Source organism: Pseudochaenichthys georgianus, chromosome 19 (assembly GCF_902827115.2).
Source record: "Pseudochaenichthys georgianus chromosome 19, fPseGeo1.2, whole genome shotgun sequence".
NCBI classification, from domain to species: Eukaryota; Metazoa; Chordata; class Actinopteri; order Perciformes; family Channichthyidae; genus Pseudochaenichthys; species Pseudochaenichthys georgianus.
In genome coordinates, this window is record NC_047521.1 from 11,242,211 (window position 1) to 11,261,812 (window position 19,602).

General features: G+C 40.4%; 3 protein-coding genes across 4 annotated transcripts in view; 2 read left to right on the forward strand and 1 right to left on the reverse strand.

Moving 5' to 3' along the window:
* Positions 1–7,275, forward strand: part of wnk4a (WNK lysine deficient protein kinase 4a) — a 54,331-nt gene extending 47,056 nt beyond the window's left edge. Inside the window, exons 16-21 of the mRNA XM_034107202.2 lie at positions 25–866; positions 1,414–1,501; positions 3,601–4,207; positions 4,776–4,981; positions 5,729–5,823; positions 5,933–7,275. Coding sequence (XP_033963093.1) covers positions 25–866; positions 1,414–1,501; positions 3,601–4,207; positions 4,776–4,981; positions 5,729–5,823; positions 5,933–5,935 — 1,841 coding nt within the window. The 3' untranslated portion in view covers positions 5,936–7,275. The remainder of the gene's footprint in view (positions 1–24; positions 867–1,413; positions 1,502–3,600; positions 4,208–4,775; positions 4,982–5,728; positions 5,824–5,932) is intronic.
* Positions 7,276–7,350: 75 nt separating this feature from the next.
* Positions 7,351–9,130, reverse strand: coa3a (cytochrome C oxidase assembly factor 3a). Its single transcript, XM_034107206.2, has 2 exons — positions 8,781–9,130; positions 7,351–7,900 (listed from the first exon to the last, which is right to left on the reverse strand). Exons 1-2 carry the CDS (start codon positions 8,974–8,976, stop codon positions 7,797–7,799), a joined length of 300 nt encoding a protein of 99 aa, XP_033963097.1. The 5' UTR covers positions 8,977–9,130; the 3' UTR covers positions 7,351–7,796.
* Positions 9,131–9,232: 102 nt separating this feature from the next.
* cntd1 (cyclin N-terminal domain containing 1) lies at positions 9,233–19,408 on the forward strand. Of its 2 annotated transcripts, none has more exons than XM_034107204.2 (7): positions 9,233–9,568; positions 16,521–16,596; positions 16,684–16,855; positions 17,472–17,634; positions 17,741–17,885; positions 18,465–18,561; positions 18,723–19,408. In XM_034107204.2, the coding sequence occupies exons 1-7, from the start codon at positions 9,400–9,402 to the stop codon at positions 18,816–18,818; spliced, it is 918 nt and encodes a 305-aa protein (XP_033963095.1). In that variant the 5' UTR covers positions 9,233–9,399; the 3' UTR covers positions 18,819–19,408. The 2 variants fall into 2 exon arrangements, with proteins under 2 accessions (XP_033963095.1, XP_033963096.1); XM_034107205.2 differs by having other exon boundaries at positions 16,684–16,828.
* The last annotated feature ends 194 nt before the right edge of the window (positions 19,409–19,602 follow it).

A 19,602-nucleotide genomic window follows, 5' to 3' on the forward strand; every position in this document is an offset into this window, starting at 1 on the left:
TTTTTTTAAATGTTTCTCTTCCAGGGTCTCCCGTCCAGTATCAGCAGCAGCACCACCACAACCCTGCGTCCCTCCTTCCGCACCACCAGCACTACCACTTACCCTACATGGGCCACAGTCACTTCCCGTTCCAGTACCCGGGCTCTCCAGGTTCCCCCGAGCCAGGCTATCATCCTCCCCTCACACGTGTTGCCAGTAACCCTACATTCTCCTCCGTTACCCCCCCACCCCCCGCATCCTCGAGTCCCCTGAGCGAGACCCCAAGCCCCGGAAGCAATGAAAGTGTCAACATGTCCCCCTCTGGCCCCCAGCACCCCAACATGTGGCCCGTCCACACACAGCCCCTGTTTTCTTTAGCTAATGTCATCTCCATGGCCATGAGCATGGCCCACTCTTTCATCCCTCCTGGAAACATGCCCACCCAGGGGATGCTCTCCTATCCAGGGTACCCCCAGCAGCTACCTTCTCACATGGCCCCCCAGTCAGGCTACCCCTCCATGTACCCCCAACATTACCAGACGTCAGCAGAGGCGCATTACTCCACAGCGGGCTTCCAACAACAGAACAATGTCTACCACAGCCCTGAGAATACGCTGCTGATGGAGGGTTACCCTCAGAGCTCTCATCCAGGCTGGCAGTATCCTCTTTCTCCAACTTCCTTGCCTTCCACTCCTCCACCGGTTCCTCAGGAGCTCTCGCAGCAGGTCGGACCCTCCACTCCCCCCAGCATGACCCAGCAGGAAAGTCTTCAGAGTTATATGGCCTCATATTCAGAACTGTCTCCAGTAAAGGCTGAATCACAATCAGAAGTCTCTAGTTCAAACTCAGATCTCTCCCCATCACCCCCAGAGAGCCCAGAAAGCACTGTGAGTCACCTTTACTCCCTTTATTCCCAGCTTCTTTGCCTAAATTATGTTTTTTTTAGGGTCTTAAACTACCGTTTTGCTCAATTCCTGGATGTGTTTGGTATTATAATGATTGTATATGATCCCATTAATACACATCAATTGAGTGATTACTTCCGAATACACAAAATGCATAAAAAATGTAATTTAGTCGTTTCTGAGCCAACACCTTTAAAGCCTGTAAATTAAGATGATTAGTCGTTAATTGGTTAGTAACGTGATAGAAAAGTTATGAATGATTAATCATTTAAGTAATTTTTCAAGCCAAAATGCCAAACATTTACTGATTCAATGTTAAATGTGTCGATGTGTTTTCTCTACTTTAAATAGTTGTTAGTTGAATATATTAATTTGTTTGACTGTTATTAGGACAGAAAACACCAACTTCTTTTCACATTTCACATTATTTATGGTTCTGATATAAATGATACAATGAATTGTTGAATGACATTGAATATGCACATCAGTTGAAGCACTTTTAATAACCATGTGTATTCTTCCTGTCTAGTTATCGTCCTTCAGCCTTCCTTTGCACACCGCCATACCTGAGATGAAAACCAGTAGCCCGAAACCAAACGCCTCTTCCTCAGAATCTGGTAAGAACAAATTCTGCACATGTTCTGCTGTTTCTCCTCCGTCACCTGATGTGTTGTATGTTACTAACCAGGAGGCTGGTAGAGCCAGAAAATGACATATATGTTTGTGTTTGCACCCCAAACAAACCCACACACCTGCTGGTGTACACACACAGGGTCAAATGTTCCAAGTGTTATTTCTCTGATGCTTTATATGATGCATGAGATTTAAATTCAGTCGGATCTCGCTGTTACGACCAATTTTCCTTTCGAGTTTGTTTTCAGATTCCTCTTTATTTTCTTTGTGCCGTATCCTTGGTGACATTATCACCTATTAGTGGAGCCTCAGGAGCCATTGCGTAACGGCGAGTCTGGATGTAATGTTCCATTGAAAAGGAACACAAACGTAGGTGTGATTGCAGCTCTGCCCTCTGGCGACGACCAATCAGAGAGCAGCTAGGCTCATTACAGGCCTCGCCTCCCATATCCACTCCTGGCTGTGTTTATACCCTCCTCAGAAGCCCACATCCAACAGAGTCCCTCTGTTTCAGTGGGCACTGACCCAAACGCCCTCTGTGTCTACTGTAAGAGGGACACTCAGTGGGAGAACTGAGGAACTGCAGGAGATTTACTTAGTTTTAACTCCTTTTGGGGGTGGGGTGGTTAAAGTGCAATATAACCTTGAACCAAAGGAAGATATACTTTAAGAACAGATATTAAGAAGATACTAAACATTTTATTAAACAGATATAAAACATTAATTAATCAAATTCATGTATTTCTGGTGTATTTCCCCCAAGATAAATAATAGCATTCTGAGTCTGATTCAAAAACAACTTAATTTATTTTAAGTTCAGCTCACTAGAAAGAGAGTTTAAACAAGATATATTTTCCCTGCTTTTTTCCTCACTTAAAAATACAGTTTTTCAGATGTTTTGAATATGTTAAGGCATGGAAAGAAAAGTAAATAAATAAAAAGTAAGATTTTTTAGTGGATGTCAAATAAATCATTACTATGTTTATGAGCCACATTAAATCCTGCCTAATTTATGTGAAGGACTAGCACATGGTTATTGAAGTGGTTCGTAATTGGTAGCCAGGTCTGGTGTTATGGGTTTTCTCTTAAAGGTCCCGTGACATGCTGTTCCGGTTATTACCCGTCCCCTTGTGTGTTATGTAGCTTTTTCTGCATGTGAACGGTCTGCAGAGTCACAAACCCTCAAAGTGCACCCTGTAGCGAGTAAAACTCTAACACAGAAAATACCTGTCTGTGCTGCCCCAGAACGCCTCGTTGGACATTTTTTTGGACAAAGGTGGTGGACTCATCAGAACAGAGTGGGCGAGCTGACCAATCAGAGCACAGTGAGCTCACAGGGAGGGGGGGGCAGGAGCTCCAACAAGCCGTTTAGGACAGAGTGAATATACAGAGATGCTGTATGAGAAACCAATGTGATTTTGGAACATTGCACAATGTAAGTCTATTCTAGTAGACCTCAACAATGGAATTATGATCAGTAGACATGGCCATGACATGGGACCTTTAAAATGAGAGTTTATTTTTCCTGCTGGATTTTAAACCCTGAATGGGCTGCAAAGCGACAACATGTTTGCGTCAGTTGTTTGACACACAAGTAAACAAACCTTCAGATATTGTCACTGCTGAACCTCTAAAAAGTATATCCAGCAGAAGGGGAAGATTACTACTTTTACTTTAAGAAAAAAGCACAGTGACAACAGAGTGATACCTAATCACACATGATTAATCAATATGTGGAAGTCAGGGAAGAGTGAGGCTTTGTTCTGATGATTAATCAGCTGTAATCAGATTACAGAACAGTCACTACTGTTCAGCCAATGACAATGGCTGCCTCTCATATAAATTGGCGGTCCAGGTGTAACAGCTTCTTATTCATGGGAACAAGAAGTAAGTAAAGGGAGTGCTGCAGTTTAGTAGAATGAATTTTTAAACAAATCTATTTATTAGATGTAAATGAAGACTTTTTAAAGTATTTGCATACATTGTTGTCGTAAAGGAAACGAGTTATAGGTGAACATGTTTTTTAAATGCTTGCAGGATTTGTGTATTAACATGAAAACCTTCTTTTTCTCCTGCATTACAGAAGTCCAGTGTGCATCGGTCACTGTGGGGCGATTCCAGGTTTCTCCCAGCATGCACATCCCTGCACCCGCTGTGCCCATAGGTGCCCCACCCGCTGCCCCACAGCCGGCAGACAGCGTCAGCACCCCGTCAGAGAGCAGCACGGAGGAGCAGTGCGAGTCTGAGACCAGCCTGGGCACCTCCCTCACCATGTCCCCCCCTCACCAATACCCCAACAGAGGGTCCAACCAGGGCGGCCTGCAGGAGGTCGACGGGCAGGTGGGATGGGCTGGGAGCAAGGAGAAGGACAGAGAAGAGGATGAGGATGAGGATGAGGAGGTTGAAGTGGAGGAGGTGGTAGGGGAGCGACAGAGGACGAGGAAGAGGTGTCGGAGGAAAGCGTACAGCCTGAGCCTGCTGGGGACGTCTGCGGACAGCGGGCTCTCGGTGGCGGCCGCGGAGGTGGATGGCCGGCTGTGGGACGACGGAGCGGCAGGGACCCCGCAGTACAGCAACGCCCTTCATCTGTGGACCATGAACTACAACCGCAACAACCCCTACATCAGCAGCGACGACTCGGACAGCGACGAATTGGACATCGTGGAGGAGCTGCAGGAGCTCAGGGACAAGTGAGTGGTGCTCGAAGCAATTCATTAAAGGAACAGTTCCCCCACAACATGACTGTTTGTATAACAATTAGATCCCCCTGTGTGACCTTGAACCCTTGGAGAATATGTTTTCCACCTCCAAGGTGAATAAAGAATCCAAAACTGAGAGATGTCCCAGTAAATGGGTGCCGTGTTTAACAGCATGACTATATCAACACATCAGGCATGTGAACGTTTTAGGTCACATAGGGTGAGAGGTTGATATGCAAGTGATCATATTTGGAGTGAAAAGTATTCCTTTAAAAAGAAAGACAGCTTCTGAAATTCAAATAAGGAAACAAAGGGTTTCGTAGGTGTAAACCAGATAATAAAAAAACTGATACAGACTGTTAAAAAATGTAACTTCATGAAACCCCTCAAGAATGTTCTGTTCCCAGTCTTTACACAAGTTTTGTAATTGTTATTACAGGAAGTAAAAGTAAATCTAACTTTGTCACATTTCTTTAAGGATTTAAGGCCTACCTGTGTTTACTTAATAACCTAAGGAACCTTCGACCACTAACAGTTGTTACCTTGTGTCCCTGCTCAGACACCTGATGGAGGTGCAGGCCCTGCAGGCGGCCCAGAAGAGAGAGATAGAGGAGCTGTATGAGAGGATGGGGAAGGTGCCCCCCCCGGGCATCGTCTGTCCTGCCACCATGCTGTCCAGCCGGCAGAGCCGCCTGTCCAAGGGGAGTGGCTTCCCCTCGTCCCGCAGGAACAGCCTGCAGCGCCTGGACATTCTGCCCCCCCAAGGTCAGCAGGGATATCCACTCTGGTTTCACAGCCTCTCTGTAGCACAGCAACATTATAATGGTTTATCTTCGTTCTATTATTTTATCAAACAACTGAAGTTCCTAGGATTCTTTAGTGTTCCACTTCCATACCATATTGTATATTTGATAGTATTTGTTATCATGTTTCTCAGCCCTATTTATATAAAAGTATATACAAATGTGACTTACTTGTTATTTGACATAGTCTCTGCATAGCTTTGGTGGCCCCTGCTGTTCTCACAGTGTTTTGCAGTGGGGCAAGTCACTTAATTATATAAAGTGCATTTAACTCAGTCAATTCATAGTGTCTTAGGCTTGCTTTGGTCTCATTTTAAGCAGCAGAGGGGTTCATATTGGCTTTTAGTATTGTGTTGTACTATTAGGGCTGTCAAATAGAATGCAATAATTCATATTTAAATATAACATGCCAATAATGAACATATACTGTATAATTGTAGTGATCTCTTATGACCACATATTAGGCTAACAAGTATTGAGATTTGGATATGTTACTGTTACCTTTTGATATTTATATACAATGCTTCGTAAATAACTTACTGTTTTTCATTTTGAAGGCAAACATTAGTATATGTGATTGTTTTTGTGAGAAAAATCTGCTTGTACAGTATATATGTCTCTGTCCAACACCATGATCATTTCTAGGATCCGCTCGTGAACAGCCTTATGTCTGAACGGCTTTTATTATAACACACGTTTGTTCCACCAGGTATCATTAGGAGAAACTCCCTTGGAGGCAGCAGCAGCGGCTCCCAGGATAAACCCAGCAAAGGCGTCACCTTTGCCACTGACATTAGTAGAATGGTGAGTCAAAATTGCATTGATACGTTTCAAATTACTTGTATTATTTCTTAAATGTTACCTAAACAATGTTTTATACTTACTTCTTCATATCTTCTTCCTTGTTTCCTAGTAATGAACTCAGCCGAGCACGCTGTGTTTGTGGACTACCTCATCTGAAGCGTGACTCCAGCGGTCAAACCCTTCAACACTTTCACTGGCACACCCGTCAGCAAACTGCTTCCCTCTGCCAGTGGTCATTTACCTCAACGTATATATATATATAAAATAATATATACAAACTTTAATCAGTGACGCTGGATTTAGCCAGGAACTGTAACATCCAGCTTTCAGCCCTCCGTTAGCTCTCGTGAATTTGTTGCAGGTGAAGAACAGAATCACTGCATGTTAAAAATCCTTATTGCTTTCTTGTAAATACACGGTTCAGAAAGAAACTGAACTTATTTTCCTGCTTGTCTGATTCACTGCCGTTTATCAATCTGAGCACAGTATTGTGAACCAAATGTGTATTTTTTAAAACATTGTTCCTGTAGTACATCTTCTGATTTCTTTAGTGATAGGATGGCTTATATTTTCCATAATCAGCGTGGAGAAGTTTGACCACATTCCTGGCATTTTTAGATATACCAAAATAAATGTTCACATTGTGCAGCAACACAATATCGATTATATCAATGCATACGTATAACAGTCGTACAACAGTTATAAATGTTGGAAAAGCTTTGCAGAAGACTTTAGCAAACATAACATCACACTATGCTTTTCAAGTACTACAGATGGTTTAATTAAAAATGTTTTTTCATTGATGTGTGAAAAATACACCTTAGATTTTAGACTACTGGCTTTCCTGTTGATTGTACATGTGTAAATAGTAGAATGCCTTTATAGATCATGTTTACAATTTACAAGTAAATTAAACATGGCGACCTTAATTCCTGCTCAAGCAAAAAGCATTGCTTGTTCCCTAGATCAAGCACCTTGTGCACTTTATTAACTTTTGTTCAATCATTTTAGTGGATAAAACTGTCAATGAGGAGCTGATATTTTCATGTTATTTTTCCACCAAGGAGGTAGAGAATATTTCCAGTTTATGTTTGATCACAGCAACAATCTACCCTCCAGCAGTTCTGAATAATTAGTGCATTGTGGGAAATGGAGACATCAGTCCAAGCTGTGAATGTGGAGCAGTTGCCTTATCAAATATTCACACTGAACTTTTTGGCAGTGAGACTCCTGTAAGATTTTCCAAAGTTCATAATATATTTTAAGAAGTTAAAAAAGTTTGAATGTAGATATATATTTGTGTTGCTTTCTGAAGCTGCTGCTGTCCTGCCATGCTGAATCTGTGCCTTTTCCTGACGATGTCTTATTTTATATTTTTACTCCAGAGATTTGGTGGCTTGATCAGACCCCATGTATCAAGGTTGACAAAAATAAATGCAAATGTAAATACCACGGCTCTTGCTACCTTTACTGCTTCACCCAGTGTCTTGTTCTCTCAAATAGCTGCATAATTGTGTTAAAAGCAAATCATATACATTATATTTTTATTTTATCAACAAATGTTTCAGGTTAATTCATGTGTCCCTGGTGGTTCTCCGCTGTTAAAAGGCCACTGTAGATTTAACATTAGCTGACTGAAATCTAAGATATTCTCCTTAAAGTGTATACACATCACATGATAAGAGCTGGACATGTGTTCAGTATGGGGTTTATTACTCTACAGTGTGGCCTTATAGGTAACATTTAAGGCCAGTGGATTCTTCCTTTCCATTGACAGGCAAACTTAATCAAAAAAACACAAGTTACAAGTCGGCAACAAAACATCATCTTCACAATCAACAACAAACAAGTCCATCGCCGTCTCAACATGGAAAACAGCCCCCGGCCATGGAATATAAATCAGTGGCTTCAGTGTCCACTTAAGTCCCTTGTCAGTTCAGGACACAGTCCAACAGGCAGGCGATGCATGCGTCTCAGTTGGCTCCGGTCTTTGGTCCCTGCAGTCTTGCACGTTTAGCCTCTTCATCCATTTCATCCATAATCTTCTCCTGGGACACTGAGTAAAATGTGTAGCCGTCTAGCAGGGGAGCAAGTGGTTAAGGACAAATATTTGCCAAGTTTATATGCGATAGATTTGTATCTGCACTTGGAGAATTGGCCTAATTGTTGCATAATTAAACTCTATAAAATCAAGTATAATTGATCAAAAAAAGAGTGTGAAAATAGTAGCCTACGCAGGACAGGGGAGAAAATGGGGGGTAAAGCATGATTAGACTAGAAGATGGCCATGGTAGATTGATATGATAGTAAGTAAATCACTTTTTTTAATCAGGTCTAACCCTTATGCCTTCATGTCCATTTTCCTTTACTGACAAACATGTGCTTTCAGTTAAGACTGCAGGTAAACAAAATAGGTATATTATTGATGTCTCGGTGTAAAGTCAACAAGCAGGCATTAGGCAGGCATCTGCCATCAAATGTATCCACTGACGTATCCGGAGTCGGATACAAGTTAATGTAACACCGGGAAACCATCAAGGAGACCGACCGTGGCTCATCTTCCCTAGCCTGCCTTAATAAAGAAGCTGTAACTTGGGAACATTTAGAGTACAGTGACTAACACTTAATGCATATTAATCAGTTGTTACAAGATTTTAAAGATACCTCACTTAACCTGTACTTTGTTAATAGGCTCATAAACACCTTTCCATTTAAGTTACCTGTCATAGCAGACATGCTAGCATCAAAATGAAAGAAAAAAACTGAGCGTCTTACTAAAAACAAGCTACATCTACAAGCCCATCAAATAATTTAACTCACAAAAGGACAGAATGCCACTGTATGCTAGCTCATAGCTTTACATTGTGTTATCGAACAACCCTTGGGTAACGTTAGCATGCTAGGCTAACGTTACATAGTTCACCTTGTGTTGACGTTAGTGTGCTTGGCAAGGATACAAATTCCCACAACGATGGCTCCAATGGCGAGTCCCGTTACTACATTTCGAGTCCGTAGCATCTGCGTCTTCTTCTTTAACTGTTCGACCTCTATATGTCGGATAAAATACATTTGTTCTCGAGTAAGACCCGGTTTTGAAATGTCTATCCTTGTTGCAATACGAGCACCGGACTCCTGTGGTATCTGGTCGGCCATGTCTGAAGTGAATGGGGCATGCAAGGTTGCTTCTCACATCCGTAATACGAGCAGCTGCGTTTCACTGATATACAGGTCTGGAGTATGGTCTGGAGGCGGGTATTCACTGTAGTGAGTAGCCCATCCCTATGTTGTGAGATCAGCGCTCAGCAGCACTAGAGGAGCCACCCAGTACTGCGCAAACGAATTTACGAAACACAATGGTGTTTCATCCAAATTAGCCCCAACGGCAGTTATATGGTTCCTACTGGGGACCGTTGAATTGGTCCTAGGGTGTGGAATGCATAGATATATGGTGGAATGCGTGTGAATAGCGCCATCTTCCGGGAAATATGAGATAAAGGCCCAATTTATTGTTGGCAACAGTGAACACATTTCTTGCTATTTACTTGTTTGTAACAGTTTAAGACGAGTGTTAGTACAATGGCGAAACATTTCTTCTGTTCGCCAAGCCAAAGTAAAAATGTTAAATTTCGAGAAGCTTCTTTTGACCTTCTAACAGATTTCCTTGTTAATCTCAACAAAAGGAACAAAGATAACATCAACAGTGTATCTACATGTAGCGGAAACTTCAAAGATAGAAGACTAATGGGTAAGTAACTAGCCTATAACCTACCACTGAGAACATTAGCAGTTTATTATTTTAGAATGTTCGCTTGTTTTAAAACAACTTCATGGAATTATAAACTAACGTTATATAGTTGTCTACAAAAGCGCTAGTGTTTTATTTAGAAATGTTTGTGTACAACGCTAATTTTGCCGATTTTAAACCAGTATGAGCCAAACGTCAGATTTAAAACCGTTATTTTGGAGACGTTTATTCCCCTTTATCACACACAGCTGCAGTGGCGGTTCTACGGGGTGGCAGCTGCCACCTCAGAAAAATGCCTTGCCACCCCAGCTGCCACCCCAGTTGGCAGCTTTGTTTTGAAAAAAAAGTTGTGGCTCATCGGACATTTATGAGAGAAAATCTCTAATGTCCGAGTGCAAGTGAATGCAGCACAAGACGCGAGCCTTGTAACCCCTCCCCCGGCCCTGGAACGAGCGTGGAAATATGATTGGCGGCGATTTCATTTGAATGGGGGACAGCGCAAAACGAGAAGCATTTTGGATCCAAGTAGACCGAAGGAATGAGGTATTTGCGGTCAGTGGCGGCGCCAGGGTATGGCTAGTGATGGCGAGATGAAGCCTTATGAAGCTTTGAAGCTTTCCAGCCAATTGGTTCGCAAAAGGGTTCATCTCATGAGGCTTCATCATGGGCTTCATTTGAACACAAACCCCCCTGTTGGTGAAAGTGTGTAAAACAGGCAGATTGGACATCTCAACAGTGTGCTCTATCTCATACCGAGTTCCCAATGAGTAAAGCCTTAGAATAACTCTAAACAACGAACATAAAATCATATTTTCATGTTAACAATATTGTATGTATTCCAGTTTAATGATTGTGATTGAAAAGCCTAAGGAGGCTGGTAAACATTGCAAAGAGGGATTTGTATAGTATTCCTTAATAATATTCATAAACTTAACCATGTTGTAGCCTGAGAAAGGCTAAACCATATCAAAGAATACATTTATTAACTACATTATCTAATTTAGCTGTAGCTTTTATAAACAACAACAAATACGTATTGACCAGTCGTTGAACCAGAGACCCTGCGTTCGTGAGTCAACTGCTTTCCAGCTGAGCCGCAGCACACACACGAATCTCACTGAAAACACTGCAGCATATTTATTCATGTTTTTATTCCTACATTTATGTATGCTTGTATCTATTTATAGTTATGACATGTTCCGATCTCTATATAAGTGAGGGTCTGAGCTCTCTTGATTCCATCGTGTCACCGGGCCCGGGTACAGGAGGGGTAATATGGTTCTTATTATACATCCAGGTATTATGAGCATTGTGGTTCAACGGTTCAACCGATCTGAATCGCTTCCTGAAGCAGTCACGTGGTATCGACAGGCAGCGAGGCTTCGTTTGTCATCGATGACGTCACTGGCCCAAAACGACACAAGCCTCGATACATGCTTCACAAAAAGCTTCGGGGATTACTCGACACACGCTCCGAAGCCTCGGCGCAATACGTAACATCACTAGGTATGGCTGGGATCGGCTACAGCCATACCAAGAAATGGCTTAGCCCCACCATGAACAATTATGTTAAGGTAAGCAAAATAAAGTCCGCCAACTCGCGCGGTGTAAATTGCACAGACAGCAGTTAGTAAGATTGATTTCAGTAGCCACTTGTCTGGAAATACCGAAGACTAGAAACGGTTTTGAAAACTTTTGTCACGTAGTGATCGTCTTCTCAATAAAACATCTTTGATAATGTCTTCTGGCCAATCAGAATCACGATAACGGTGTGGTGTTGTTGCAGGAAGTCCCGATACATCGATACAACATTACGTGTTGATAGAAATCAACACGTAATGAAATAAGTAGTGATGGCGAGATGAAGCCTTATGAAGCTTTGAAGCTTTCGAGCCAATTGGTTCGCAAATGGTTCATCTCATGAGGCTTCATCATGGGCTTCATTTGAACCTCTATGTTTGAACACAAACCCCCTGTTGGTCAAAGTGTGTAAAACAGGCAGATTGGACATCTCAACAGTGTGCTCTCTCACACCGAGTCCCCAATGAGCAGTGGCGACTGGTCATTAGGGGGCACAGCCCCACCTAGTGTCAGCAGAAAGTATTAAAATAATGATTGCAAAAAATATATATAAAATATATTTTAAGATCATGTTTAATCATCTGATTCGTCTGTACATTGCTGTTTTAGTATGTGTTCTTCTAATTAGTGTCTACAGTGTGTGCCGATTGAGCTGTTTAGAGCCATGTGGGACAAAACCTGATCCTGCCCCTCCCTCTGACTGTCTCAGTGAACGGTGACTGCAAAAACTACACTGCGCATGCTCAGAGTATTTTCATATTTAATGTGTGTGGCAAAAATAATGACCATAGGGGCAAAATGCTGCCATCCCCACCTTACGTCATCTCACATAATTCAGAGCTGATTGGCTGTAAGTACGTGTGCCGCGAAAAGTGTGGTGTGTGAAGAGGAGGAGAGAGAGCTGCAGTGAGGCGTCCTAAAACCAGGAAGTAAGCTGCGCATGGCTTCCCTCCACAAAAAAGCAACGAGATTTCTCCATAGGATTTTAGAAAATAGCTCAAAATAAGATCTGTGGGGAACGTAGCTGTTAGATAAATGTACGTTTTGTTCAGCCGGATAATATCCACATGTCTACCCTACTTTATCATTTTCGAATCAAAAATCTATTGATTAGATTAGATTTATGATAGACTTTTTAAACTACAAGAAGATAAGGAGGACTTTTACAAAAAAGTAAGAGATTTTTGTCCAGAAGGATAGGCAAATGGACTTAATCTTCAAGTCAAGGTAAGACTGCAATTTTATTGAAAATGGGATCTTACTAAGAGAGAACAATTCAATATTTAAATGATAAAATTACATTTTTTTGTGTATCCTTCTGTTGAACTGTCTGTTTAAAAGTAATTGAAGCATCAGACAAAAAAAAAGTTTTTGAAAATAATATTATATTTTGATTTAATATATTTGTAAACCTGAAGAGTCAGTGCCAGTGCCTCACCAGCCATGAACCTCTCTGCAGAAGCTTATATATAGACATCTGAGTTTTTTGTGCCCCACCACTTTTGTACATATAGAAACGCCACTGCCAATGAGTAAAGCCTTAGAATAACTCTAAACAACGAACATTAAATCATATTTTCATGTTAACAATATTGTATTCATTCCAGTTTAATGATTGTGATTGAAAAGCCTAAGGAGGCTGGTACACATTGCAAAGAGGGATTTGTATTCCTTAATAATATTCATAAACTTGTTGTAGCCTGAGAAAGGCTAAACCATATCAAAGAATACATTTATTAACTACATTGTCTCATTTAGCTGTAGCTTTTATAAACAACAAAAAAATACGTAGGCTATTGTTCAGTCGTTGAACCAGGTACCCTGCGGTCATGGGTCAACTGCTTTCCAGCTAAGCCACAGCACACACACTAAAGCTCCCTGAAAACACTGCAAGATATGTATTCCTGTTTTTATTGATGTTTTTATTCCTACATTTATTTATGCTTGCATCCATTTATACTTATGACATGTTCCGACCTCTATATAAGTGAGGGTCTGAGCTCTCTTAATTCCATCGTGTCACCGTGCCCGGTTACAGGAGGGCATCCATGGGTATTATGAGCGTTGTGGTTCAACCATAGACTGTATGGGTTCAACGGTTCAACCATATATAGACTGTATGGGTTCAACCGATCTGAATCGCTTCGTGAAGCAGTCACGTGGTGTCGACAGGCAGCGAGGCTTCGTTGTGACATCGATGACGTCACTGGCCCAAAACGATACAAGCCTCGATACATGCTTCACAAAAAGCTTCGGGGATTGCTCGACACACGCTCCGAAGCCTCGGCGCAATACGTAACATCACTAGAAATAAGACCCCACGGTTTGATGATTGATAGGTGTGTGGGCTGTCTTTCATTTTGACACACAGAACAATGGGGGCTATCCTCCCTTATCCACAATGTAAAGTAATTCACAGCCTCTTCCCTCTTCTCTCTGTGAGGAGCAGCAGGTTCAGCTTTCAGAACAAAGTAACACAAAATTAAATACCATTCATTTTTTTTAAATATGTCGTGTAGTAATAGATTTATTTATTTTTCTTCTCAAGAGAGTACCAGAATGTGTATTTTATGTTAGTATTTCAAAAAATCTCCTGGGGGAGAATCCCCCCAGACCCCCTGCAGGGGTTGGGCTTTCAGCATGTCAACTCTTTCACCTGTGGGGAAATTGCAGGATTGCCTCCAGGTCGCCCTTTTTATTTACTACAAGACAAATGTGCCTTTTTATTTCATACAGTTCAATTTGGATTGAGACAGGGAAATAATCTAACCCTCACGCGTGGCGTTTCACAGCAAATACTGACTTGAGCCAACCACTGTATGGGTTAACCCTACCATAGATTACCCAACACAAATACTCTGGAGCCGCCACCGTTTGCGGTCTACAATGACAGAGAAGAGCCTGTCAAGTTTGGCTGTACTCAGCATTGAATCAAAACGCACCATAGCTTTAAATCTTAATAAGTTTGTGAGGCGTTTTGCTGATCAAGATGGTAATCGCCACATTCAGCTGTTATAGACATGCCAACTTGATGCTCTGCTCACGGATGAGTCGATGAGAATAATAAACTGTTAAGATGATGACCTTACGTGTGTATAATATTTTTCTTTGTGGGGTTCTGCCCCCAAAAATAAGACGATGTGTAAAACTACACTGCCCAGCCAAAAGAAAGTAACCACTTTGATTTAACTAGGCCAGTAGGTAAGGACTTTCCACTGGATAATAACTGCAGCGATGTTTATGTTTTAGCTAAATACACGTTTTTTTAACCCTAACTGATGCAGTTAGTCACTTCTTTAATGTTTGTTCTTTCTGATGTAAAGTCAAGGTTGTAACTGTTTGCAATGAAGTTGTGGGGCGCTGAATTGTTCTTTTGATTATTTTGATTTATGATAGTAATTACTTGTCTTTCAAATTTGAAGGAGGGTGAGCAAGCATCTTGAGGAACATTCATGATTATCTCCTCCAAAAAATATAGTTTATTTAATAATAACACTGAATATGTGAATCATAACAGTGATTGACAGCTGATAGGAATAATATGATTGTTAATATTATCATATTCATACAGACAAACATCGATGAGACAGTTAATTAATGTACTTATTGCAGCAGTCTGCATAGATTTGGTACCCCTGGTATTGTTCAGTTAAAATTCATTAAATGATGTGTGCCACCTTATATTTATATGTAAGGCTTTACTGATGTGCCACAATAATGTCACCTAATGTTATTGAGTTAAAAATATTAATATTGTGGCTTTCCAAGTTAACATTGATTGATATGACTGAGATTAAATCAGCATATACTTCTGCCAGGGGATGCCACCCCTGAAATTCTCCTGCCACCCCATGAATATTTGTCTAGATCCGCCCCTGCACAGCTGAGACCATTAGTGTGTAGCTATAACCTCCTTATAGCCAGAGGTGGGAAGTAACTAAGTAGACAAGTACTATACTTAAGTAGAACTGTGAGGTACTTGTACTATATACTTGAGTATTTCCATTGTATGCAACTTTATACTTCTACTCCACTACATTTAAAAGGGAAATAATGTAATTGTACTCCACTACATAAACAGCTTTGTATACTTTTGACAAAATGCATCTCCAAAAATGAAACTAGTGTACTCTTTAGTCACTAAAGAGTACAATTATTTAAACATTTTTACAAAAAGTGAATCAGAACTTTGTTTGTCTACAACAGTGAAATGCTATTTGAAATTATTTTGACAATAATGTATTGGTACTTTAAAGTAAAGCATCTAAATACTTGTTCCGCCACTGCTTATAGCAAAATAGATGTATTTCCTCTTAACTAAATATTTTAAGCTGTATTCACTGGTACAGTCGTCTCCACTGTGCTGTGATAAATGAATATATCAAATTCTATGGTCGCTACTGTTTAGCCCACAGTTACTGCATATAAGAACGGCTGTTATTAATATACTAGTTGCCATTCTGTAATTATTTCACCTGAGGTTCAGACTGTCTCATTTTGCAATAGTGTTAATAAATGTGTCAGCAGGTGGGATTGATTAAGCTGTACAGGCCTTCTTCACTGTGCCCTGTCATCACACTCTTGTATATACCCTCCTGGTAATGTGAGCCCTGTTATTATAGAAGCCAGTTCTCAATACAAAGTCCTCCAGGGAGCAGACTCACCTCGGCAGACTGTACCTCCCAGTGAGGAGGAGCAGATGGAAAGTAGAGGAGTTTTTTTAGCTTTAGACCTATAATAGACCTATGTAATTGAAATGCTGAAATAGAAGTTTTGCATACATTTACGTCAGATATTGCCTCTTTGAAACTGAGTTGAGTCAGATGTTTGCCACCCAGAAGGAAGGCAGTATCAAGAACTCTGCATGGTTGCAATTGGTGGATGTATTCAATGTCTTCTCAGCTGTTTTCACGCAATTCTATATAAGAAAAAAAAGAATCAATATTCATATTTGTTGTTGTACAATGATTCCAGGACTTATTTTCCTGTATTTATTGGACCATCTGAGCCCATTTGTTATTATTGCGAACGACAAACAATATCTGGAGAGTATTGTCTCGTATTTTATTATTTTGATCTCGTTTAACAAAATTTACAATCTCCAGTGGTGAACGTACTCTGATTATTTATCCAAATAACAATAAAACACTCTGTTACAAGTAAAAGTGCATTCAAATGTGTCCTCCAGTTAAAGTACTCATTACACAAATTGGCCCATTTAGGAACAGAATATGTTAAATCAAGCTGTGGGATCTGAATCCATAATAACACATGATCATCTATAGTATATTTGAGGTATTTCACTGAGTCTGTAAAGTACCTAGTTACTAATTGTATGTTTGTTTGTTACCTTCCTCTCTGTGTTACTCAGAATACATCTTCCTGATAACCAAAGAGCTAAGACTCGACCCGCTGGCTGGATACCACGCCATCGAATTACTCCAAAGGTGATGCAGAGCAGCACAATAGCCTTTCCCCACCACACCCGTAATGATATTGGTTTAGCTTTTATTTGAATAACTTATCTCCCCCAGGTTCATGGTGAAGCACCTGACAGATTTGTTGGCCACACCCACACCTCAAGGAGCAGCTGCCGATCAATCCGGAAGTTATGAGGACGCTGTGTTTGAAAAGCTCAAGGAGAAATTCCCCTTCATTGTCTTCACCTGCGTGCAAATAGCAAGCAAACTCTCTTTGCATAGTCATGCAAGTACCATAGATATTAAGGGTATCACCAACCATTACACACATATAATAACTCTGGCTCGGAGTATGAGAAAACACTCATTTAGGGAAAACAATCTTTAGACGTATTATGTTTTGTAAAATCAGAACCAGAAGCATAATAAGAAGATACATTCTAAGAGAAAGGGCCACAAGTATAACTATAATACAACTATTTTAAAAACTATTATAACATTTTAAATATAGATAGATATTTTCACAATACATAAATATGCAAACAAGGAGAGTAATTTATAACAAAATATTTATATATTTAAAAAATAAAATAAATATGTGAAGTGGAGAACTGTGCAGATTTAAATACAAGGCAGCCTTGAACAGAACAGAATGCCATACATTTGGCAAGGTACTACAGGTGAATATGATAACAACATGTCTGATAGGTCACTTTCAAACTTCTCCAGTTGGTAACTTATGTACAAATATTCTGAACACCTAAATGTGAGTTTTGTATTTATCCTTCCACTATTCTGAAAGAAGTTATCGATGCTAAATAGCCCACAGTGAGTGCATGAACAAATGTGTTGCCGATAGGCTCACCCCTTAAAAAAATCTAAAATGTCAATCATTCTCCTAGATAATCGACAACAACACTGCAGTGCGCTTTCTGCATTCAGTCGGCCACGATGTTTCCAAGCAGGCTCTCCTGGAGTCAGAGCTGATGGTCCTCAAAGGGCTGGAATATAAACTAAATGCTACTAACCCTCTGTCATTTGTGGAAATCCTTCTGGAAGTGCTTGGTAAGATATGGTTTTTAAACATCGAGCAACATATGTGAAGTGTAAGACTGTAAGAAAATCAAGTCGTATCCATTGAGCAGTGAAATAGGTGACTAAACTTTCCTAGGACACAATGAGCCGTCCATCCCTGTGGAGCGTCTGCATCTGCTGTGTCAGCACGTTCTCCAGTTCGTCAGCCTGCAGCGGACCACCATCTACGACTCGTTGTTAGTGACGACCACTCAGTGTGTGAGCCCTCCCAGAGAGCAGAGGTATTACACTCCACTTCGAGAAACATTTTCTGATGTTTCTCGAACAGGTGCTCACTGTCATGGTAGAGGGGACAAGCAGCTTGACTGGCAGTTGGTTAGACAACGACCAGCTGAGAACTGTCAGTTGTTTTGGTTTCAAAATGTGTCTGGTGTCATCATGTTTGTCAAAGCTTTCAACCCCCTGCATATAGAGCTGTTCAATTATGACAGCCTGAAACTCTGGAGTAGTACTGTGCTGTAGATTATGAAGCATGCTGACAACTTTCAAGTTAGTATGGTGAACATGTAAGCAAACATTTTCAATATACACACAGCTCTGTTATTATCTGTAGAAGCAGATATTGGTGAGTTGTTGTTTACTGGAAGTAGCAGCCTGCTGTGGCTAGAACAACTCTATATCTTAGCACACTAATCCAACACATGCTGAAAGTCATTTTAAAGTAGGAGAACTCAGAGAGCCAGGTGTTAACTCTCTGTGGGTTCATCACTACGGCAACCTCATTTGTCAATTAGTCCATTGTTAATGTAAAACATATGGATTGTAACCTCTTTAATTCTACATTGACCCTCTTTAAACAGAGAGAAGTTTGTGACAGTGACTGAAGACTGCATGCTTCTTGGAGTTGGTGTCATCGCCGTGGCTACGTTCGTCCTCCATAACAGAACATGGGAACAGGTGAAACACTTTTAAAGTTTTAATAGTATTTAAGTGTTTTAAATATGCAACTTGTGGACATAATGTTCAGCCATATCAAAGCAGTAATCTACCTTATCAAAGTTGAGTTAATGCTTATATTGTTTTGTTAAAGTGGGCTTACCCTTTCTCGTGTGTTTCAGATAGTGGGAGAGCTGAGCCACATCACAGGGATCTCAGTGAGGAGCATCAGGGATTTTGCTCATGTTACCTTGATGCACATTGTAACATCCACTTGAGTCTTTCCGACACATGTTCAATGAATCCAGCTTTCTACTCCTACTGTTTATGTTAGGTTTGATATTAGTTTGTGGAAGTTGTAGAAGAACAACATGTACCTAAATGTTTATGTTAGGTTTGATATTAGTTTGTGGAAGTTGTAGAAGAACAACATGTACCTAAATGTTTATGTTAGGTTTGATATTAGTTTGTGGAAGTTGTAGAAGAACAACATGTACCTAAATGTTTATGTTAGGTTTGATATTAGTTTGTGGAAGTTGTAGAAGAACATGTACCTAAATGTTTATGTTAGGTTTGATATTAGTTTGTGGAAGTTGTAGAAGAACAACATGTACCTAAATGTTTATGTTAGGTTTGATATTAGTTTGTGGAAGTTGTAGAAGAACATGTACCTAAATGTTTATGTTAGGTTTGATATTTGTTTGTGAAAGTTGTAGAAGAACAACATGTACCTAAGTGTATTGAAATACCTCACGTGATAAAATGGTTCCAAGGAATAGAAAATACAGAGGTCAGTTTACAAAACAAATATCTTATCACATGATATTTTGATAAATGTCATGGATAGTATTAAAATGAATCTTAATACACTGTGTTTCGCCTCGGCTTACATTTACTTTACAACATTGATCCATTCACTTGATTTAGATGGATAGTTGTATATTGTTAGTTACAGTAATATTAGTTTGAAAACAGATAAGATGTAACAAAAGAAAAAGGAGTCAAGTGTCTGATGACTGAGGCAGACCTCGTCCTCTCTCTGAGTCTCGGCCTTATTAGGTG